This window comes from Balaenoptera physalus (genome assembly GCF_965194825.1).
Source record: "Balaenoptera physalus genome assembly, chromosome: 5".
NCBI classification, from domain to species: Eukaryota; Metazoa; Chordata; class Mammalia; order Artiodactyla; family Balaenopteridae; genus Balaenoptera; species Balaenoptera physalus.
Window position 1 is genome coordinate 123,001,918 of NC_138884.1, and position 24,218 is coordinate 123,026,135.

Here is a 24,218-nt window from a genome sequence, read left to right on the forward strand (position 1 = left end):
TGCCATGGCAATTTTGAGTTAAGGAAGATATTAGTTCAGATAGGTTTGATTCAGAAAAAACATTTTTGATCATGTTCTAGGCACTGTGAAATGAAAGAAAGTATTAATGCATTAATATAATAGTTATCTAAAGTTTATGGTTAGACTTTTCTCCATACAGTTTCAAAGGTTTTACCTCATTTGATTTCTTTTCCAAAATTATCTGGAAAGTAAGGCAAAAAAAAAAAATTGATCATATCCTCACAATGAATCAATCTTCTTATACATGTTTGCATGTAGTGTTTCAATATATCTGAAAGGTATGAAGAAAAAGCACAAAATCAAAGTTATCCCAGAATCCCTCATTTTTAAATTATTTCAATGCATAGCAAAATTTATGTTACAGAAAGAAAGCAATGGCAAGCCCGTGGGGTTGTCTTTTGTCACACTGGCACTAGTTTGGCTTCTTTCTGCTATTCTTATACCAAAGAGGCAATAAACCCCCTTGAGAGTCATAGAGCTGCCTGTGGAGGCCTGACAGAGCATTGAAGCTTTTATGCCAAAATACAATGCACAAAGGGATCATAAACACATGTGAAAAGGAAGATGACCTCTTTGTCACAAGGAATTAGGCTTTATTGCAAGCTGCTACCCTGGAAACCAGCCCCCAGCTTTCTCTGCTTATTTTGAAGGTTCCTGTTTCCATATAACATGGACTTCAGTACTTTTACTTAATTGTTTCTAGATCAAATAAGATAGGTGAAAGATTCTGGTTCTTTGTTTCGTTGTTTAATGTCTCCAGGTATGCCTCCAGGTCCCGGAGTGAAGAGAATCAAGGAGAAGGTGGTAATGGAATCATTAGAAGGTAAGGATGAATGAAGAAAAATACTGGTGGCACAGTCTGTTCTACAATTCAACAAGATCAGAGAAGATATACACTTGTTTTTGAATCTTTGAAAGACCAGCTACAGTCCAAACAGCCTCTCTTGAAGCTGTGTCCTTTGAAATAACTCTAACTTTTTGCCTTTTGATTTCTTACATCTCTGGAATTCAGTATACCCTACAGTGTCTACCAGGTAACATGACTCTACGGGGCTATTGCCAAAGTCCAAACAAAATTAAAAGTATGCTTGCATTGGAAAAAATCTTGAATCCCAAGTCCTTCTATTTCGTAAGAAGTATGACTTTTGTGAGAAACTTGTTATGAAGAAAAACGATTGCTTATACAATTACAGCCTTGAAAAGTAAAAAGGAAAGATAAGTAAAAAGAGAATTTACAATGAGCTAAACAACTGTTGAAGCTCTGAGTCCAAAAGCTGGTGGGACACTTGAAGAATGGCCCGGGGTCCAGCTTGGTGAGGTGCGGGGGCTCGGGAGAGGAATGGGACCCCGGTCGAGCAGGTGCTTCGCGGATCCCCCTTCGTTCCCGCCTGCGTCTCCCCGCCCCCGCCTTCCCGGAATCCTGGGCTTAGGGCCCGAGGGGGCTGAGCGTTTCTCCCACAGGTGAGACCTACCCAGGCTGGAGCGCAGAGCTGGCGGCTGGCGGGTTGCTCAGGAAGCCCCAGCCTTTCACGTAGCATTCCTAGTCAATAATCCAAGTTGACTTTTCCCCCTTCGCGCTTGAGGGTTTGGAGAAGCTGGGTGAGAGAGAAAGCAGAGATGAAAGCAGAGAACTCACACCACCTTCCCTCCTCCTGCGACCCCGGCACCAAGAGGAAAGAAAAAAAAAAAAAAGTCATTTATTGTAGCGCACACACCATCAGGACTCTTTCCCACTCTCCATCCTCCGACTCCCACCACCTTGCAGGGATATAATAGCTCCGGCCACACTGGCTTTCTCGATCCGCTTTCCGGATGACTGAATTTCTTTGCTCCTCTCTCCTGTCGGGGACCATCTGAAACTGCCCCCATCTTGCGTTCCCAGGGGCCCTCCCCACCCGCCTCGTTTCCACTCGGGGACCGAAGAGCAGCTCACTTCGGCGTCCTCCATAAGACGAACCCCACCCAGGCTGGGTAAACCAAACTGGGAAAGGAAAAACAGGTGGGGGGCGAGGAGGACCGCTCCTGCAGACCTCGGCCCCGGCGGACCCCGGCGGGTGCCCACTGCGAGCCACGTGGGGAGGCCCCAAGCGAGGCGCACGCCCGCAAGGGCTTTGGAAAAGAGACTGCCGAGAACAATGAACCCTGGAGGACAGAGGGAGGTGGAGGGGGCTGAGAACTCTCGTCCTTCACCGCCTTCCCCCTTTGGGGACATTCCTTAGGTTTAATCATTAAAGTGGATCCTTTTTTAAAAGGAGGCAGCAGCTTAACGCAGCCGTTTCTGACAATCTGCCCCACACGCTGCCAGCGAAGTGAAAGATCTGGATCGAGCTTTGTTGCTTCGCTACCAATAGCAGACTTGGGGAGACCAAGCCTCCGATTTCTGGCCACATCAAAGCAGTGATTATGCAAATACCCCCCTTTTTTTTTTAAAGAATAAAATGGAGGGGGAATTATTTATCAAACAATGAACCCCCTGCCAGGGCGGGAAACAATAGATCAGACCAGATAGTCCTTCTAGCCCCAGGCTGGGGGAGCGGGAAGGGGGGTGCTGGAGCCCTCACGTTTTATTGGTCTAACCTAATTTCACTAATTCTCTTTTCACACATTTTTCTTTTGCGGATTCGGAGGCCAGGACTTTCACGCTCCCGAGAGCGCCCTGCGTTGGCGCGATTCAAGGGCTGCCTGCTTTATTTAATTAATACATTCAAAGCTCGCCTGGGACCCGAGAGCCTGGGGGTGGGGGAAGAGACCGAGGCCGGGCGTGAGGAGGAGGCGCTTTTAACGGGTTCCAGGTGTCGAGGCCCAGAAGTCACAACCTGCCCAAGGCTGTGCGATGCAGGGGGTGCACGCGGCGTGCGGCGGCGGCTCGCAAATCCCTGCCTCTGCCTCAGACTCGGCCCTGCCGCAGCCGGGCGCCCAGGCGACCCGGGCCGGAGGGTGGGCGCCGCAGAAGCGGGCCCTGGGCCTAGATGCGCTCCGCGGGTAACAGGACCCTCGCTCCCTCCCGGCCAAGGCCGCCCGGGGCCTTCCGAAGCCCGCGCCTCCGCCGGGCCCGCAGGGCTCTGCCCGGGAGGGAGCCTACCTGGCTCCTGCCCAGGTGCTGGGGGCTCCGGGAGCCCCAGTACTCCTCTCGTCCCCGCCTCGCCTGGCGGCCCACCTCTCGGCTTCTCCGTTTTCTCCTTGTTCGCCCTCAGATGGATTTGTCTTAGATCTGGTGAAGGAAAATCAGCCCTAAGTCCTGGGCACTTCAGAACAAGTAAATACAATCAATGCCCGGAGCCTGGCGGCGCCGAAGCAGAAATCCACCCAGGCCAGGACCAACCCTCGCACCTCTCCGCGCTTAGGTAAACACGCCACCGCGCCCCTGGAGCTGGAAAGATCTGGCAGCTTTTGCGGTGTGGGACTGTCATCAGAACAACATCTTCATGGCCTTGCTTGAAACGGCTCTCAGCAGAGAGCTCCAGAAATAGAATGGCTGGGCTCAGCGGCCCACGAACCTGCTTGGTGCAGACAGACCAAGCTGGTCACAGGGCGGGAGGCGAACGGGTAAAATCGAAGAGCGACTACATTCCCTGCCGCTGAAGCTTCGACCTGTAATTCTCATCCCTACAGGGGACGGGAGAGGACGACTGGGCCTCAACCCACAGGCTGCGGAGGTTGCAGTGGGCGGGGAGGAGAACTCCCAGCGCGAAGTGAGGCAGAAAGAACATCGTTCTTAACCGCTAAAAGTGATTAGACGCCATAAAAAATAATTGCACCTATTTAGTGTCAAATAAGGTCTGCTGTAGATAGCGGAGGAAAAGGCCGAGTGTAGATCACAGATGGGAGACGGAATTCCTGCCGTATATGACGTGATGCTGGTGTGTAAGAGGACCTGCAGGCTCTTGCTGAATGGGTCTCTGGTCCTGGAGAAACTGTGCAGAGGTGGCTGCTAGATTCAACTAGGTCGCAGGTTAAGTCATTAGGTGTATTACCATTCCTCAGAACTATGACTATTGAACCCTCTCCCCATCTGTGCCTCTCCAAATAAGCTCTTAGGGTCACCACCTGTTTATAGGATCCCCTCACCAGCTGAGGTTTCCTGAGTACCTGCACCTGAAGATTTACCTCCCCAGACTTGTGTCATGAACCTGTTTGCTTGGCAGGTTTCCAAAAGAAGCCTATAATCACCATAAAATCATCATCATCACTAAATTAACAGTTATTTGGCATTAAAACCGTGATTTTTAAAACTCTCATACTATGATTGCTTTGCTTGCTGGCTTGGCTTTTTAAACACTAAAACATAAAGGTGAATGTATGAGAAAAATCACTTTCTCCTCATATCAGATAATCGAGTGGCTAAGAATAACACAATCTTTAAACTAGAAGGGGTTTTCCAACAGGTCTCCCTTACATCCAGAGATGAAAGCCAGACAAACCCTAGGTTGGTTCTTGCTTTTATTAAAAATGGAGTTATTGAGATATTAAACACTTAATATTTTCCATATGGATGGAGAGGAAGAGCAGTTTCAGATAGACATCTGAGTAGAGTTATCATTGCTTTATGCAGAGGAGTGGAGGATTTGGCTCAAACCAGAAGCAGATATGAAGTTCATGAGGGTGGGGGAGACAGTGAACAACCAACATTTCTTTACTGACATGATCTTTTTTTAGCTTGTGTTGTCCTGGACACCCTTCCCTAAGGGGCTTAAACCTAGAATGTGGTCAACCTTCACTTGGTCATCTTTGACCCAAGGCCAAAGGTCACTGATTTCTGCTTTGGAGATTGAGGTCCAAGTTACAGAGTTATGTACCCTGGAGATTAGGAAACCATTTTTGCTTTTTCTTTGAAGAAGTTGTGTAAACTACTTTAACAAAGATTGGATTGGCTAATATGAAATCAGCTTCCAATAACGAATTTATTCTCAGTTACGTCACAGATGTTAGAGCTGGAATGGGCCCTTAGAGATCACTGTCCAATCCCTTTAGTTCACAGATGATAACTGAAGCTCAAAGAAGTGAAGTGTAAGAATCAAATTTCTACATACTCCACCAAGAAATTTCAACTTCACTGTTTTTTAAAATCAAGGTTTCTGAACATTGGCACTTATCATGACTTATCATTAATTAAAATAATTATTAATTATCAAAATAACATTGTCGTAAATGCTCCCCCCCCTTTTTATTTTTTTACTAATCTTGTTTGCTCCGAAATTGATTTCTTAAAGACTAAGTTTTGTCTGTATTGAGAGTTACACTTTTATATCAATGTTAGTGTCTCGAATATAATTCAGCTTCCTGTGATTGCTTAGACCTTATGTGTCAGTGAAATCTCTACACAAACATTGACAAAAAAATACAAGTACTCTACTCAATCTGATATTGGGAGAATTTCAGAAAAATGCGACTCATTCTTCTAAAAGCCACATAAGCAGGAAAAAATTGTAATACAACACACAAAAACTATGAAAATTAGATATTTTATTTATAGTTTAATCACAAGAACAATTTTCTTGTTCTTCCAAGACGTAAATACATACTAGAATAAACTCTGTAGAATATACAAAAAATACATACTTTTCTCATGAAGTTTTTCTTTATAATAAATAGAAGGAAACACGTGTGTGGCTGATCCTGATAATGCTCCGTGTCTGCTTAGGTTTTCAGCCTGTTGATTTATTTTTAATCTCTTGAAAGAATGGGGGAGTTCCTTCTCCCCTAAAAGGTCGAGATAAATAATACATGAAGCAATCCTCCCTCCTGATTTTTCCCTTTTCCTCCACATTTCTCCTTTTGATAGAGAGTTCAGCCTAAATTTCCACGCTTGCATTCAATCATTACAAAGCCTACAAATTATACAATGACTTCTAACCTGGCCCTCTAACAAAACAACTTTTTCCCCCTTATAAATCATAAGAGACAGAGGGCAAAATGGAGAAGAAAAAGGAAAGAGAAGGGCGGGACAATAGGCATTGTGACGAATCTGGGAAACAGAACAAAGTGCACATCAGAGAGGGAAAGTTTGGTTTGACAGGTGAAATTCCCACAGCCCGCAGACAGCACTGGGAATAAAGCAGATGCCAGCCATTGCAAATCTGTGGATAATATTATTACCGGTAAAATCATTCAGATGCTAAGATACATTTCTCTCTACTCGACATTAACATCTCTACATAGAAGCAAAGGTGAAGAGATCACAGGAACCAGTTGCATTCCCCCTGGGAGATTCACACGCACTGCACCGAGAGAGGGGAGGAGCGTCAGTCCGCTCTGCAAACTCTTTAGACATGCCACCTTCATCTCTTCCCAGCATCTTTTTAGCCTTAAGAAGTGCCCCCCAGACTCTACCATCCTCTTTGACAATAAGCTCCATCACACCAATAAATTAGAGAGCCCGTCTGAATGAAGGAAGCCCTTCGCCAAGGAAGGCAACAAACAACCGAGGAATCATAACGGCTACACCTGCTCTGAGTAGTGAGATGGTTTCTGGGGCATGGAAAGCGGGGTCAGGAGAGGGGTGGGAGGAGGGCTTGAACGGGGACAGGAAAGGGTAGCCACTAAGGCCTGGCGTGGGTAGCAGAGATGGCGGCTCTAGATACAGTCCCTGACTATGGGCAGGTGAGGTGCGTAGCGGTGCTTGTCGGGAGGTGGGGACTGCCAATAGTCCATGTCTGAACCCGCCGGGCTGGCAGGAGATAAAGTGCAGCTGTAGGGAGAGGTGGAGTTGGAGGAGGCGGAAGAAGACGGCGCGGGGCTGTTCGTGCAGCTCCACGTGGAGGCAGGCGAAGGGCTATCTCCGCTGTTGCCCAGGGCGGCACTAGAGCCTCCGGGGCTCAGCAAGACGGCCTCGGAGAAGAGCGCCCCCGGCAGGCCGCCGCCGCCGCCGCCGCAGTGGTCAGCCAGGCGCAGTGTCTCGGTGAGCGCCCATATGTAGTTATGGGCGAAACGCAGGGTCTCGATCTTGGTGAGCTTGGCGTCCTCGGGGAACGTGGGGAGCACCTCACGCAGCGCGTCCAGCGCCGCGTTGAGGTTGTGCATGCGGTTGCGCTCGCGGTTGTTGGCCTTCAATCTACGGGTCTTCTTGATGCGCTGCACCGTCTCGGCCGTCTTGGCTCCGCGAGAAACGGCCCGCGCCCTGGAGGGGCGCCGCTTGCACTCGTGCACCAGACCCAGCAGCCGCGCTGGCCGGCAGCCCTCGGCCCCTCCCGGCGAGCCAGCCCGCGCCCCGGCCCCGGCTCCGGCCCCACGCTCCCGACGCGCCCCGCCCGACGCGCCCAGCTCCTCCTCTTCCTCCTCGTCGGCGCTGGAAGATAGGGGGCTGAGAGCCGCCGAGGCGGGGGAGGCCGAGCCGAGCAGCACCAGCACGTCCTCTTCCTCCTTCAACTCCAAGGTCTCAGATTTGACGAACATCCTGGAGAAGAGAGCAGAGAGGGAGAAAGAACCAAACGAGGTGTCAGTATAGAAGCAGAGGCATGTTTTTGGTGTCACCGGGATGTACTGCTGCGCGCACCCGAGAAGACCCCCTCGGAACGGCGCCAAGGAGGAAGGTAAATTGGGGAGGAAACCCCTCCAGTGCTCCCCAAGCTCAGGAGCGCCCCTTGTTGTGACCCCGTCGCCAGCCAACTGAGTCCCGAACTCTACGGGCCGCCCTGACGGCTGTGTTCCCGCCCCGGAAAGGGCTGCGGCCCCCGTGACAAAGATTCAGCGCGAGCGAAGGGCGTTCGGGCGTGGTGGGGCGGAGTGCGGGAAACACCCTTCCAAGTTGGAAGCCGCCGCGCGGATACTTACTTGGTTCGCTCTCTAAATGTGCCTCGGCGTCGCTATTACTTTGGCGTGTGCTGCGATTCTCCGAGCAGCCCGGAGCGCAGTGCTGCCCCTTCTGCTGCCTTGGAAGCAGCAGGCCTGGCGCTACTGCGGCGCGGCTCCGCGGGGGACCTCTCCGTCGTGCGAGTTTGCCAAGAGCCCCGGCGGCCGCGGCGACCCGCCCGGGTCTCGTGTGTTGTGCTGGTGGTGCGTGTCTGTCTGTCAGTCAGTCCCCGGCCGTGCGGCTCCTGGCACGCGACTCCCAGGCACTCCAGTTAAAGCGAAGCTGCTTGTGGTTCAGTGGCTGCGTGTCTGGCACACGACTCTCCTTAAAACCCCTTATATACCACCAAGAAAACAATCAGATCTGCCCCCGGGGCCCCCATCTCCCCCCATCCGCGGCCGCCGCCGCCTCCTCCCCCTGTGCCGGCCCCCCTTCTCCCCCGCTTTTCCCTCCCCGGCTTACTCTTTTCATTGCATTATCATCATTCATTTCTTTCTCTTTCTTCACCCACTTCCCCCCTCCCCTGGCCCTGCCATCCATCCTCCTCCTCCCATCGCCCCCGCCTCTCTTCTCCCCCTTTATCTAATCAGCATAAAATGGTTCTAAAGCTCCTGCCGGAGCTCGAGGCTGCGGTCGGAGTGCTGAAGCGGTGGCGGCTGCACCGGCTCAAGCTGCGGCTGTTGTCGCCGCCGCTGCCCATTGTGATTGGTGGCTCGCGCTCGGCTGGAGCGTGCCGCTAATTTATTAATGAATGGAGGTCGCGAGGCGCAGCTGGCCAATCAGGGCGCCCGGGACTCCGGGAGGCCTGCGAGCCACGCGCACCGGAGCCCGCTCCCTTTCAGCGGCTCATTAGGGGCCGGGGGCGCCGGGGGCCGGTGGGGAGACCAAGGCGACCGCCCCCGCCCGGGTCCTTGCGGCTGCACCCCACCCCCGCCCCGACGCGCGCGCGCGCGCGCACCGCAACGGGCGCTGCCCGGCCTCCTAGCTCCCGGACGTCGGGATCCGAGGAATTAGTTAATGGGGGTCAGAATCCCGGGGAAAGCAGTTAGCCCTTTGGTGCTGCCGGACGTCTCTTGGCAAAGCTTCTTAGGAGCTGTATCAAATAGTAAACTATTTTAAAACGCTTTCATTTGGTTAAAGGAGGAATGGGATATGGATGACGAGCTGTGGGCACTTGGTGGGCAAGCGTGTTTAGGTTCCAGAAGGACTGACGTGGGAGGATGAAGAGAGAGGAGATTGGAGGATTCATAGGGGCGTCTCCTGCCAGGGCAGATAGAGTAGGGGAGCAGCTGATAGGCTTTTAGGGGATGTGAGAATAAAAGCACTCACATATGAGAACGAAAAGGGACCTCCTCATTTTACGTGTGACACACTGAGGCTCCGAGCACGGCTATAGGTTTTTGGTTTGCTGGGGGTGGGGGGCGTTAGGGTTAACCCCAGTTTATGGCGGGGAGGGACAGCAAAGAGGCTTCCTGCGTGGAGGGCAGGGGGAAGAGCGGCCGACTCGCAGCTCCCTCGAGCGAATGGGCTGCGTTGACATCTCCATGACCTCTGCTCCGCGCTGGGGGGCGTTGTAGGGACATGGGGCCCGTCCTCCCGATTCTCCCGGCTTTTCAATAGGAAAAAAAAAGAGCTGGAGGGCTAGTGGACCTCGAAGGGAACTAGTTCTGAATTGCTCAACAGCCCTCCCTGCGTCCTCCTCCTCCTCCTCACGCTCACGCCCACCCTCTTGTCGAAGCGGCTGGCTTCTTAGAACCAGAGCCCCCAGAAGTGTGTGCTGGGCCGAGTGTTAGATGGTGCAGGAGTAGCGGCGATGCATCTGGACTCCAGTAGAGTGGAGAGGAGTCCCTTTTGCAGATGTAAGTTTCAGCAAGGCACAGTTGGAATGTTAGGATTTGAAAAGTGGCCGGAGCAAAAGGATATTGTCTGTGGTCTCTGTCTCATTCGAATTGTAGGAATTGGAAACAAGTTGTATTTCAGAGAAGAGGATGATGAAAGTGTTTTGGAGTGGTTTCAATTTGCTTAATGTTTCCTGCAGGGAGATCATGAGCCGGCCTGGAAGGCACAAAGTAAAGAAAATGAAAATTAGAATCCCATGAAAGAGACTGTTATCCGCTGCAGCTACCCAACCTCCAGACTTCCTTCTGTCCCGAATTTATTTGAAAACTGCCACGATTTTCACCTTGCTGGTTGATATTTGTGCTTTGCGTCTCCTCCACTTTAAAAACAAACTCCCTAGATTTAAAAGAATTATTTCCCCAGTTCCCTCCTCAATCCTTTTAGAACAGATTAATTTCATAAGGCAGAAATGCAGATATTAAAAAAGAAAGAAGAGAAATGTTCAGTGTCTCCAGAATACAGCATTTGCCTCTCTCACACTTCTTTGGGTCTCTGTCTCTGTATCATGAACCTGCAGAATAAGAACTTCGTAAAAGTTTGACCAAGCGAAAGATGTGTCAGTAGTGAAATATAGCAGAAGTGCTTACCATGGTTGCATGCACACATTAGCATTATTTTATAGGTGATGATCACTGATACCAAACAAGTAAATACTCTTTACAGCCCTCCTAAAAGAAAACCCTCTAATGTCTTGGCTAACCAAGGTAAAAAATTGAAGGGACACATGGGAGTGGATGCAGGAATTTTGTGTTAATTTTAAAAGAAACAGAGGATGAGAAAGCTAGGTTCTGAGGAAATGATCAGACTGCTAAAGACAAATACTGGAATGATGGGAGATATTATGGAGTGTCAATCTTTAGATATCTACGTCTCATGGAAGGAGTTGCCTGCAAAGAAAGACAAACCAATAGATTAATGTAATAGAAACAAAAGAAAGTTTACTTTAGCATCATAGAAACATGCTTCTTTGGACAGGTCTTAAATTTTTGGTTAAGCTAGGAAGTACTGGGTTGATTTTATGATAAAATATATTGGGAGGAAGAATAGAATCAGAATCCAGTTAAGTGGAGGCTTACAGGAAGACCTGATTAGCTTTTATAACTCCAAACAAACACTGAGATCAAGCTGGTTCTAATGGTTAGGGCTACTGAAAAACACAATGGATTTCTTTTTTTTTCTTAATTAATTATTTGGCTGCATCAGGTCTTAGCTGTGGCACCCGGGCTCTTCGTTGTGGTGCGAGGGCTTCTCTCTAGTTGAAGAAGCTTCAACTAGAAGTTTCTCTCTAGCTCTAGGCTCCAGAGCGCTCGGGCTTAGTTGCCCCGCAGCATGTGGGATCCTAGTTCCCCGACCAGGGATCGAACCTGTGTCCTCCCCATTGGAAGGCGGATTCTTAACCACTGGACCACCAGAGCAACCCCACAATGGATTTCTTTAGTTGATTTTTAACAGTATTTGGATATCTGACCCCCCAGTTTTTATGTTCTCCCAAGACTTTATGTTTTTATGGTGCGCTGGAACGATGAATGCTTTTCTTTGTCAAAATCCAAACTTTATTGTCTGTGAGAAATTAATAGTGCATATTTAAGTGTATCCTGTACAGATATGTAGTAACAGTAAAATATTATTAGGATGAATTGCACATTTCTTATTCTGGAAATTTCCAGGAAAGGAAATTATTTTCAAAAAGAAAAAGTGGACTTCCCTGGTGGCGCGGTGGTTAAGAATCCGCCCACCAATGCGGAGGACATGGGTTCGAGCCCTGGTCCGGGAAGATTCCACGTGCCGCGGAGCAACTAAGCCCGTGCGCCACAACTACTGAGCCTGCGCTCTAGAGCCCGCGAGGGGGAACCCCGTGCCACAACTACTGAAGACCGTCCGCCTAGAGCCTGTGCTCCACAACAAGAGAAGCCACCACAATGAGAAGCCCGCACACCTCAAAGAAAAGTAGCCCCCTCTTGACGCAACTAGAGAAAAGCCCGCGCGCAGCAACGAAGACCCAATGCAGCCAAAAATAAATAAATAAATTTATTTAAAAAAAAAAAGAAAAAGTATGCCAAGAAACTAATATATTGTGTACATATTCACATGACATAAATCAGTCTCTAATCTATGTAAATCGAAAGATATCAGGGAGTTTATATAACTTTATTTTTAAAATAAGGGCTTCTTTGGGTATATGCAGTGGTGTGTGTTAGATCACTGTGCAAAAAGTACAGGCGTTTAAAAAAAAAGTCACCCTCTATATTATCATGGAATTTTAAGAATTTTGGTTGTGTGTTTCCATTGTAGCCTTCAAGAGAAACATCACTCTTGATAATATTTCTGGAAATATTTCCCACCATGAAGAGGATTGTTTTTTAAAAGAACACCAAGAACAATTAACTTACTAGTGCAATCCAGAAATCAGCCGTTCACACTCAGTTGCAAAATTTTATATGTTCAGCATTTTGCTCGGTTTTGCTTAAAGAAGGCAATTTCGATTTGTACTCAGATTTGCAAAGACGTGACCAAAGCCAAATATCCTTAGCTGGACTCTTCTTACACTCTTTTAACTTAAATAAATTCAAGAGGCACTTGTGTGGTCTAAAAGATTGTCCAGATGAAACGAGGCTGAAATGTTATGCGAAGGGGGAGGGGAGCGCGTGAATAGCGTCAGGGAGTTTGGTGACCGAGAGCTGCTCCTGTCCATTGCGTGAACTGTCCTAAAGGGTCAAGCTGTTCATCTTCAGCCCCTCTTTCAGTGTGCAGTCCTACTTTAAGGGAACAAAAGCTCAAAGCAGGCAGTTATCAAGAAATGGGAGCCCAATGATTTAAACTCATCCCCAAGCCTTAAAAAGAAAGGGGGCCCGAGTGCGTGTAGGGAGAGAAAAGTGACGTAAGGGGAGGGGGGAAGGGGGTGGAGACCTTTAGAAAGTCTTTGTTGTTTTTAAGAAGTTTGAACTTTGAGACGACCCAAAAGCCCCAAAGTTTAGGGTAGGTGTTGCTGTGGAGCCACAGGCTACATCCCCTCCACGCTTCGACCTCACAAGTGGCCAGAGAGGACAAATGGTCCCCACGCCATACTCTTGCTGTTGCAGGTGAATGGGGCGAGGGCGGCGGCAGAAAAGGGCTCCTTTCCCAGAGCGTTGCAGGAGCAAAAGTTTGTCCGCCCAGCAAGCCTGTCCCCCAATTCACAGTAAACCGCCCTGCCTGCAGGGGAAGGGAGGGTCTCTGCTCTGCTAAAAGGACCGGATGACGTATCTGCCAAGGGTGGCTTTGTAGCCTAAATCCTAATCTGCCTGGTGAGCTCTCAGAAAGGCGGAAAGAGGGAGAGAAAAAGTTAGCCAGTCCTGAAGAGCTTTAGTTCTTCGCCGCGGACTAGAAACACAGTTTCCAGCGCCGAGGAGGCCCGAGTGGGAAAGATCAGCTCCCCCCCACCCCAACCCCAGCAGAGGACTCCTCACCCTGTCAGAGTTCATTACCGGTGATGGTGAGTGCTTGGGAGCCAGAGTGAGCTCGGAATTTTTGGCAGTCCCCTTCTGGGGAGCCAAGGAAGCCAAGAGCAATAACAATGTAAACTCACGCCCCACCTTCCTACTGGACCCCTGTGCGGATTTCTCAGTCTCATCCTCGATTTTCCCTCGGATCCTGTCGGGGAGGATTTGTCAATCTAGTCCTGCAGAGGTCCGAGCTAGGATGCTGCGCTGTCATGTCAGCGCGCCAGCCCCTCCCCCTTCCGTATTTGGGGAGAGGCGGGAGAATCTACAAGAGGAGAAGCGAGGCAGAGAAGATCGTAACCCCGCCCCCGGGACCCCCATTCCGAGACCCTTGCCCTAAACCCGCATAACGTGCTTTGGTGCCTCAAGTCAAACATTCAGGAAATCCAGCTTGAGGCACACACAGGTCGTCTTGATGGCGGCGAAATCCGCCCGGCAGGTGCCGAAAGGCTCCCTTCCTTCTGCGTCGACTCTACCCTCTCCCCACCCGCTCCGGAAAGGCAGCGCCCGGCAGGCCTCTCTTCGCTTCTTACGCGACCCGCTGCCCAAGCACCCCTCTTCTTTCCCACGAAGGAAAGAAATCACTGTAGGAGATTTTGCCAATCTCCGCCAGCTTTCTGATTGTTTTCCTCAGGTAAGGGGAAAAGAACAGCCGGCGCGTGAATGGGGGGCTGGGGGCCCACTAGGGAGAGAAGCCCCCCCCCCCACCCCTCTGTGCCTGCAAAAAGGGACATTGGCTATCCAGGGGAAAGTGCAAGAAAGAGAGCGCTAATCGCTGAACCAGGAGACAAACACGATTACCAGCTCCGAGCCTTGAGTCAGAAAGTCTCATAGACTTTAAGATGTTAATCCCCAGCATAATCCTTCCTTTGGCGTGTAGGAATAGTGCAGCCACAAGAGTTGTTTTGTTATTTATATTGGCGTTTAATAAAACTCAGCCAGTGGTGAATGGGCTGCCCACTCTCCAATGGTAATTAATTCCCTATTTCAGTGACCCAATTGTCCTGGGACAGAGCGGTGGGCCCGTCCCGGTGCCCCGGTCCCTCTTTGTGCGGATACACGGCCCTCGTGCTTCAACAGCTATGGAAACTCATTCTTTTGATGTCATTCAAGGAGTTTTCCTTGGGCATCTTCTAAACTTCAAGGACCCTTTTCTTTCTCCGTTTCATGAAAAGCAGTGCGAGCTTGACCACCTCTGTAGAATTTAATGATTTGGTGAAAGAACTCTTTGGGGTTTGTGTAAGGAGTTAGACAGAGAGCAAGGAAATTTGGCAGCCTGCTTCCTTGCACGGACAGTCCCGAACCTGGAAAACACAAAACTTATTCAAAGCAATGGATAAAGATCTGAAAGCCGATTTTCCCTCTCCTCTCCCCACTAAGCAAAAACATAACCTCACAGAATTCTCTTCTGGAAATTATTGTTTGTTGATGATATAAATTAAAAGGGTGAGGTGGGGTAAATAAGTTCGAATCTTTAGCAGAGAGAGTTCTTAAATCTGTTCCTTTGGGAAATAAGATAACATCCTTCTACGTTAGCGCATTCATTCAATCATCTCTCTCTTTTACCTTCAAAATGTACTTAATGAGCACCCAGTGTGTGCCAAGCACTGTACCAACCCCTGGGAACAATGCCATGCACAAGACAGACACCATTCCCACCCCCATAGAGCTTACGTTCAAATAAGGAGACAAAAAAATGAGAAAGTTACATGCCAGAAAACCGTGTGTCAGGAGAGGGCGAGGCTACCTTTTCTCTTCACGGATCCAAAAGGATACTTTAGGACACAAACCATTCGGGGTCAACCCGCGTAGCTGATTTATTCATTTTTTTCATTCCCCCCGAATATTTCTGCAAGCGCCTGCTCTGTGCCGGGCGCCGTGCGAGGCGCGGAGTACGCACCGCGAGCGAACCGGGCAGCTGCGGCCTGCTGGTCGTTGGTCCCCGCCCGCGCGGCAATGCAGTCACCGGTGTTACACTCCGCGGAGCCGCCGGGGCTCCAGGCCGGGAGGGGGCGGCCGCGGCGCGCCCAGCAGCTCTCGCTGCACAAGTAGCTCTTCTATGTCTTTATACGCACTTCCAAAAAAACTTCGCAAGTCACAGAAACAATTCAGAATTCAACTAAGAAAATACAGAGTGAACCATATGGCCTGGGTGGCTCGAGTCGGCTGCATTTTACTCCAGACAAAGAAGGGATTGAGAGTTGAAGGAAAGGAGAAAAAAACCAACTTTCCGGCTGATGAAGCTGTTGTCTGGAGGCAATGATCCCAAATCTGAAGGCTTTATTCCGGCTCCGACGGAGACGTGATATGTCATATGATTAGCATCTTTCATATTTACAAGAGTGGTATGGGCTGCCAGTCTTGAGAGAAAGGCGAGAGAAAGAAGGGGGCATATGCTGAAATGGATTTAGCATTTGAAAGAGAGAAAGGAGATCGGATAAATACACTTAAACGAGGATTTCGTTTTACTCCTGTTGAGTTCTAATGGATTGTTGATTGAGATTGTAGGGGCCTGGAACCGAGGTGTCAGCAGTAATTTAAAGAAGGCATTCAGCCTTCCAGCGCCTCTTTTCTCCATTTCCCCCTCTCACCCCTCCCACCCTCTCTCATTTACGCCTTCAAGCAGTACGGGGGCGGAGAAGGCTTTTAAAACAAAACACAAAACAAGGTCTTACGCTCGGGCGATAGCCGAGGGAGCCGGAGCGCGGATGGGTTTGGAGCAAGGCGCCCGTACAGCCCGCGGCGGCCCGGGATCACGCGCCCTTCCTGTCGCACCTGAGCGTTTTCAGGTCTCGCCTAAGGTCCGGGGCGGCTGGGCGCGCGGCGGGGTCCTGGCGCCCTCTGGCGGGGTCCGCGGACAAGCCCCCTGCCCGGCCCGCCGGCCGCAGACACCGCGTTGGGCTGGGCGTCGCTTCGCAGTCCCTCCCGGGACCGGCTCTGGGGCCTTCCCCTGCGGCTCGGGTTTCGAACGCAGGTACGCGGCCACCTGTAACCTTCAGGCTCAAAAGCGTCGGTGGTGTGCGCCTCGGAGCCGAAATAAACTGACCTATAAGACACCTCCTCCAGTAGTTCTGATGGCTGCCAAGTTTGAGAACGAGCGGGCCTCGGTCCCAAGACTGTTGTTTTGAGGAGTTAGCTATTCAGCCGCTAGAAGCGACGCCAAGACTCAATAGTTTGGGGGAAAGACTTAGACTCCAGACTGTTAAAAGGACCTCATATGCACTTAGCGGGTATATACTATGTCAGTACAGATCTGTGATTCTCCTCACACCCAGAGCCACTTCCAGATTCATTCTCCAGAGGGCTTGTCGCTCCCCTGGTATTTTTTATTCTCTTCCCAATTGGTGCTTAACGCTCATTTTAGCTAGATGTCTTGCGTGTAAAATGTTGGGGGAGGAGTCTAAGAGGCTCAAGGTGCCAGTCGCCTTAGGCCTCATCCCCTGGGTCCAGACGCCCGAATTCCTGTTTCCGCTCTGCTTCCTCTCTTTCTTGCTTAAATTTGCTTGTCCTTAACTTTGTCAGGCAAATTGTGCTTTCCCAAGTGTCAAAGGCAACCTAAGGACGTGTTATTTTAGCACTTTACCTGTGAATCTTTTAAGCTGTCCACATTTACCAACAGTAGAGACTAACTAATAATAAATATAATACTGCCACGGTAACAAAATGTCGTGCAGACTTTAAAATCATATTTTTGATGGATATTTAATTTTTTTCAAATTTGATATAATGCTGAGTATGACCCCAATATGTAGATGATTTATATCTCTGAATGATTGGAGGGAAATACAAACACATACATCCAGGAGAGAAAAATATTCATAGTACTTATCTTTTTGTTATTGGTAATTTGAATTTTCTTTTTTGTGTTTTCCAAGTAAATTTTGGAACATTTATAGTCAGAAATTGTTATTTTAAAAAAAAAAACAACAACAGTGGCCTTCTGGAAATGCCTCTGTCTTTTTTAGTCTTCATTAAAGATTGGGAGTAAATTTCAGATCAGAGATGTCTGAAGTGGGGTGAGTTATATCATAAACCTTGCTCACAGTTAAAATTAAGTCCCCAGGAGCTGGACCATTTGTGTTGACATGGGATACTATAACTTAAAAACAAACATTTAACTATAATGGAAACGTTGTAAAGAAGAGAAACATTCAGTGCTAATTTTTAAATTTAATTTTTGTCAAATCACAATTCCTGGGGTTGGACAGAGAAAGGAAAGCTCCTCAGTGCTATTATTTTCTCTTTTCTGGGTAAATCACATCTAATTTTCCCGGAGATGTGAGATCACATCCCAGGGACTGAATGGATTTTTTTTTTTAATTTATTTATTTTTGGTTGTGTTGGGTCTTCGTTTCTGTGCGAGGGCTTTCTCTAGTTGCGGCAAGCGGGGGCCACTCTTCATCGCGGTGCGCGGGCCTCTCACTATCGCGGCCTCTCTTGTTGCGGAGCACAGGCTCCAGACGCGCAGGCTCAGTAGTTGTGGCTCACGGGCTTAGTTGCTCCGCGGCATGTGGGATCTTCCCAAACCAGGGCTCGAACCTATGTCCCCTGCATTAGCAGGCAGATTCTCAACCACTGCACCACCAGGGAAGCCCCTTTTAAAATTTTATTTATTTATTTATTTATTTATTTATTTTATTTTTGTCTGCGTTGGGTCTTCATTGCTGCGTATTGGCTTTTCTCTAGTTGTGGTGAGAGGGGGCTACTCTTCGTTGTGGTGCGTGGGCTTCTCATTGCGGTGGCTTCTCTTGTTGAGGAACACGGGCTCTAGGCGTGTGGGCTTCAGTAGTTGTGGCGCACGGGCTCAGTAGTTGTGGCGCACAGGCTTAGTTGCTCCGCGGCATGTGGGATCTTCCCGGACCAGGGCTCGAACCTGTGTCCCCTGCATCGGCAGGTAGATTCTTAACCACTGCACCACCAGGGAAGCCCAACTTGATGGATTTTTAAAGAAAGATTTTTTACCAGTATCTCAAGGTAATATATTCCCTTATTTAATAATATTTGGTAACAGAAAATTATTTATGTCTAATCTTTCTTAAATGCGTTTCTTGACCACTCCTCAGTAGTGATTACAAACTTTCCTCCTATGTCATTCTGTGCTTGAAAATATAGCATCCGATGCTTCTCTTTTAAAAATAATCAGGATCCAGAAAATGTTTAGTTCTGAGTTTTGCTTTCCTATGCTTTTAGACTTTTGGCTTTCTCTGTTGACAGAAGCCAACTTTACACTGAAGGAGGCTACTGTGGGTTTCTGTTTAACTCTGCATTTTTATAGCACCAATCACCACACTGAAACTATGTTGTATTATTGTCAGTGCATGAGACAGCAGGACTCAGAATAAGAGAAAGGAAAGGATTTACAAGAGGATAATGGCATTCTTCTAAGCAAATTCTTTTTTTCTCCAGGGTTTTTATTTTTGAGGATTTGAGAGTTCATTTTCTCTTGAAGGAAAAGAAAGAATAATCTCACAATGCAATATTGTACAGAAAAATCAATATATTTTCATGGTAAATGTTTACTAAGAAATTCTGAAAACATAAAACAGGCTAGAATTAAAAACTAAAACTTCATGTCAATATTAACCCAAATTTGAACTCCTGTTAATGCCTTAAATAGAACATAGCTTTTCCCTTCCTTTTTAAAAATTTCCCAGCTGTGGAGAATCTAATGTGCCACTAAAAATGAGAGGAAAGTACAGTTTTATTATTTTCATGAGTCTAGTGACCTCTACTCTTATACTACAAATTATTTGAGTTACACTGGATTTGAGACCAACACTGTTTCTCAGAAAATGAGTCATTGGAGGTTTAAGGACTTTTTTGGGGCTTTGTGCATTGTTCCTTAGGGTAAATTGCTGGCCACTCCCAAAGAATCACATGGTATTCTGGTTTTTTGCTCTGAATCTTCCTTTGGTCCTCAGTCTCATGAAATTGGCGTCAACAATGCTTACTTTTCCCCGAGCTGATGCTTGGAAACAATTCCTTTGTTCAGAATAAGCTAACTATGAAGTAGCGTCTTATGAAAATAGCAGCCTTTTCCTTTCCTCTTATCCCAAAAGCTCAAAGTGTTTTTCTTTTCCGCACAAAATAGGGATGAAATAAAATATACCACACAGAATTTTAAAATAATAGATAAAAACATATGCATACAGTCCAATAAGAAGTCAGTAATACATTCCTTTGTTCCCAGCATTTGGCCAAGAAAGAATACCTTGATGGTGATTTCAGTCATAATTGCGGGCAACTGGAAATTCTAACTCAATATTTAAGAAAGAATAAATCTGTATTTATAGAACACAGAGTGAATTTAATCATTGTAGGGGAGCTAAGTCAGAATTTAGGTCAACAAGGCATTCATAGGAATGAGGACCATCACTTTTTTCACTTCCTCCTCTTAATTAATTAATATTGATTGGATGGTACATAGTTCATGGCTGTGCTAAGGCTGAGCAGATGAATATCAGCGCTCTTGACAAAACTGTCTTTTTTTTTTTTTTTTTTTGTCCCCACCGCCCGGCTTGCAGGATCTTAGTTCCCTGGCAGTTAAAGCACCGAGTCCTAACCACTGGACCACCAGGGAATTCCCAAAACTACAGGAATGATTTCTTTTGCAGTTTTTCCTTCATTTAGTCTTTCCCTATATTTTTAGGTTGCAGTGAGTGGCCAAGGAGGCAGCGTTTTCTGGAGTGCTTTCTCATTGGCTTATCTGTGGCCGATACCTGATGAAAACTGAGGAAATAGGAACTATCTCTTGTGGAGGGGAAGCAGACCTACAGTGGGCCAGGCCCTGTACCAGGTAGGAATTTTCAATATATTATTTTGCTTAGTCTTCACACAAATCCCAAGGAGAGCATTGTTGGCATTACCATCTTCACAAATGAGGAAACTATTGCCCAAGGTCACATGTTGGCTAAAGGTCAGGATCCCGATCGCTGTCTAGGCCTGTCACACTGTTTACAAAGACTTGACAATTCCAGGCCTGTGCCCCTTCTTTGAGTAATATGTTGATCCTTCTGTAAAGGAAAAGATTCTCTGTGTTCCTCTCAGTGTAGACCATGGCTATTGTTATGATGTTATTTAAAGATCTATAAGCATAAATCTTGGTGTACATTTCTTATGTTTATACCTCTTATGAAACCATGGAAACCAACAAATTTACTAATTAAATATAAGCACAACTATAAAGGCAATTCCATCCAAATCAATATTAGTTTGATGTGATAGATTTTATATTTTTTTTCCCCTAAGGACCTCACAACACAAATTTTATACAGCCTGCCACTGTGAAGTTTCAAGTTTGGGTGCCTTTAGTATCACATCAGTATTGTATGATGGTGCCCACCACTTTTCTCTTTTAGATGTATTGAGAAATCTTAGGACAGTGTCATTTGGCTGTCATTAAGTGTCTACAAATAATGTATACACAGAGGATTTTTTAGGGCAGGGGAAATACTCATATGATTTTTTTTTCTTTTACTATATATATATATTTTTATTTTTGGCTGTGTTGGGTCATTGTTGCTGCGCACAGGCTTTTTCTAGTTGTGGGGAGCAGGGGCTACTCTTCGTTGCAGTGCGCGGGCTTCTCATTGCGGTGGCTTCCCTTGTTGCGGAGCATGGGCCCTAGACGCGTGGACTTCAGTAGTTGCAGCACACGGGCTCAGTAGTTGTGGCTCGTGGGTTTTAGAGCGCAGGCTCAGTAGTTGTGGCGCATGGGCTGAGTTGCTCCATGGCATGTGGGATCTTCCCGGACCAGGGCTCGAACCCGTGTCCCCTGCGTTGGCAGACGGATTTTTAACCACTGCGCCACCAGGGAAGTCCCTCTGTGTAATATTATAATGATGGCTATATGTTATTATGCATTTGTCCAAACCCATAGAATTAGAATGTACAACACCAAGAGTGAACCCTAAGGTAAACTTTAGACTTTGGGTGATTATGATTTGTCAATGTAGGTTCATCCTTGGTAAAAAAGATGTACCATTCTGATGAGTGATGTTGATAATGGGGAGGCTGTGCGTGTGTGGGGACAGAAGGTATATGGGGAATCTCTGTACCTCCTTCTCAATTTTGCTGTAAACCTAAGTGCTCTAAAAAAATAAAGTCCTTTCAAAAAAAAAAAAAAAAGATAAATTCAAAGGAATCTCCCAGAGTATAGAAAAAAAAAGTCAAAGATTAAACAACAGTAAAGGAAAAGATACTGATATTTATCAGTCCAGGAGTCCATCGTCTGACCAGTAGGAGTTTCAGAGAGGAAAGAGAAAATAGAGAAGATGAAAGTATCTCAGAAGTGAAGAACTGATGAACAGATTTAAAACAACAACAACAAAATTCATACAAGAGAATATGACTCAGCCTTAAAAGGAATGAACTGCTGAGACATGTAATTACGTGGATATACCTGAAAACATGCTGAGTAAAAAGACTTGAAAGAGTAGATACTGTATGGTTCGATTTACATGAAGTTTTAAGGCAGGTCAAACTGATCTGTGGTGGCAGAGTGGATTAGTGGTTACCTTGGGTGGAGGGATTGATTGAATTAGTGGGATTTTTGCATGTTTGAAAAATCATTCTGGTGGGAAGAGTGACTGGAGGCAATGAGTTGAAGAGCTCATTAGGGCCGTATAACTTCTGGGCCTGTGGGACCTGTGAGATCAGTTATCATAAATGTGTTGTGGCACTAATCTGCACATTAGTATACTTTTCCCTGGAGCACCAGCAGCCCAGGTGTAAGAAAATGGAAGAGGATGTTTGGACTAATCCATGGAAGAACGTGTAGCAAAGAGGCAATGCACCAAGGCAACTTAGAATCATTCAAAATAATGGTGACAGGAAGAGATAAAAGCAGCTGAGAGAATAGTAAGGAGTCAGGAGATGCGAGATCATGACGGGGCAGGAAAGTATGTGTAGGGGAAGTGAGGGAGAGGCTGTGGTCAGTGGCTTGCTGGAGTAATCTAGGGGCTGACAAATCCCAGGCAATTCTGTAAAAGTCTAGACAACATGGAATGAACTCTAAGGTGCGCTGTTTAGTGAAAAAGACCAGATCCAGGAAGATGTGTATAGTAGGCTACCAGGTAAAAGGGGAGACCATTTATATGTATGTACTTGCATGTTAGTAAACTATTTCTGGAAGGAAATATAAGAACCTTATAACATCAGTTGACTCTGGGGAGGAGAGCTAGGTAGCTGGGGGACACAGGAGGGAAGGAGACTTTTCACTCTCTTCCCTTCTGCTCCTCTTGAATATTGACCCATGTGTATGTTATTACCTATTAAAAATATATAAATGAAATTGAAAAAACAAGGAAAAAGAAAATAGATGTGAGATAATGAATAAAAACAGAACACAAAGTGAGGTATTCATGCTTCACATATAAAGGTATGCTTCAAATATATATACGCTTAGGCACATATGTGAACCAGTACTAGATGGTAAGAGAAACAAGCCCTATTTGATTTGTTTATTTATTTATTTATTAGCCGCGTGGCATGTGTGATCTTAGTTCCCTGACGGGGATCGAACCTGTGCCCCCTGCAGTGGAAGCACAGGGTCTTAACCACTGGACCGCCAGGGAAGTCCCTGATTTGTTTTAGAATATAGACAAAAATGCTTAAAAAGAAGGCAATCAAAAAAAAAAAAAAAAGCAGATCACTGGACATTCTAGATTATATTATCTAATGGCTAAACACTTAGCACCTACTATGCTGGTGCTGATCCCAAATTATTAATGCAAAATATGATTCTGAAGAGCCATTGGCACTAAAGTTACTCATGTAGCTTCTTCACAATATATTGTCTATTTTGTCCTTGGTCCTTTATATTCAGTCAGCTTGCTTAGAGTATGCCAGCACATAAAAGCAAGTCTCGGACTTCCCTGGTAGCACAGTGGTTAAGAATCCGCCTGCCAATACAGGGGACACGAGTTCAAGCCCTTGTCTGGGAGGATCCCACATGCCGCGGAGCAACTAGGCCCATGAGCCACAACTACTGAGCCTGTGTGTCTGGAGCCTGTGCTCCACAACAAGAGAGGCCGCGATAGTGAGAGGGCCGCGCACAGCGAAGAAGAGTGGCCCCCGCTTGCCACAACTAGAGAAAGCCCTCGCACAGAAACGAAGACCCAACACAGCCATAAATAAATAAATAAATTAATAAATAAATTAATTAATTAATTAATTAATTAAGAAAAAAAGAATTCCACCAAGTTTCTCCATCAGGGAGAGCTTTAGCTTGCCCCATGTAGGGGTAGAGTGATATGTAACTAGTTCACCTATACTCCATGCCTGGATTGAGAAATAAAACAAGCTGCACATGTCTTCCAGACTGAACCAGACTGCTCTCCATTTACACAGGACCAGCCACAGAGTAGATGCTCAATGAATGCACTGACTTCAATGAAACCAAAGAATCTATTCCAAGAAGCCACAAATCCATCATCATTCAGCCAATAAAATCAATGTACTGGAAGTTTTTGTTTTAAAAGAAGCAATAGGTACCTTAAAACTTTCACTTAGGAAGTCTTCTTTACTAATTTTTTAACCTGAAAGTTGATTGCTTCCTGATTTTTCACACACACACACACCTTCATTTACTGTATTATCAAGATCAGATTTGCCCAATTAGAAAGTAGAATAGTAAGGAATATCTACAATTAAGAGACTAACAAGAAGAGTTTTAAAAAACAATCAACCTAACTAGTGTTTCAGGATGAAAGGAACTCAGGGGCTTGCAGAGATATTTGGATTGTATTTTTCCTTTACTTTATAATCAAGTCATGCTAATATAAAACAAAAACACAACTTGAACTAAACATACATTTCACTCATGACTAATTACAAAGCAGGCATTTCAAATCAGTGTTGAGCTAATGCTTTTAGAACAATTATTTAATTTTCAGCATCCAATATCTGTCGAGTAAATCACCAATTTCCATTTCATTCTTATTTAATATAAAAAAAATCAAATTAGTATAAAGTTATTTCACAGCTGTCTTTAAATTAAACCATAATGAAGAGCATGCAGCATTTGGGGC

At 46.6% G+C, this 24,218-nt stretch overlaps 1 protein-coding gene and 1 long non-coding RNA gene across 3 annotated transcripts in view; one reads left to right on the top strand and one right to left on the bottom strand.

Annotated features, from left to right (window-relative positions):
- Window positions 1-3,331: 3,331 nt before the first annotated feature.
- Window positions 3,332-8,561, bottom strand: NEUROG2 (neurogenin 2). 2 transcript variants are annotated; one of them, XM_082463011.1, is made up of 3 exons: window positions 8,273-8,561; window positions 7,792-8,144; window positions 3,332-7,414 (listed from the first exon to the last, which is right to left on the bottom strand). In XM_082463011.1, exon 3 carries the CDS (start codon window positions 7,411-7,413, stop codon window positions 6,595-6,597), a length of 819 nt encoding a protein of 272 aa, XP_082319137.1. In that variant the 5' UTR covers window position 7,414; window positions 7,792-8,144; window positions 8,273-8,561; the 3' UTR covers window positions 3,332-6,594. The 2 variants fall into 2 exon arrangements, with proteins under 2 accessions (XP_082319137.1, XP_082319138.1); XM_082463012.1 differs by lacking the exon at window positions 8,273-8,561 and having other exon boundaries at window positions 7,792-8,172.
- LOC309661368 overlaps window positions 7,408-24,218 on the top strand; it is a 33,301-nt gene continuing 16,490 nt past the window's right edge. Inside the window, exons 1-2 of the long non-coding RNA XR_014263982.1 lie at window positions 7,408-7,550; window positions 19,838-19,984. This is a non-coding gene — a long non-coding RNA (uncharacterized lncRNA). The remainder of the gene's footprint in view (window positions 7,551-19,837; window positions 19,985-24,218) is intronic.

Coding starts and splice junctions, on each gene's coding strand:
- NEUROG2 (XM_082463011.1), bottom strand. CDS start 7,413: ATGTTCGTCAAATCTGAGACCTTGGAGTTGAAGGAGGAAGAGGACGTG.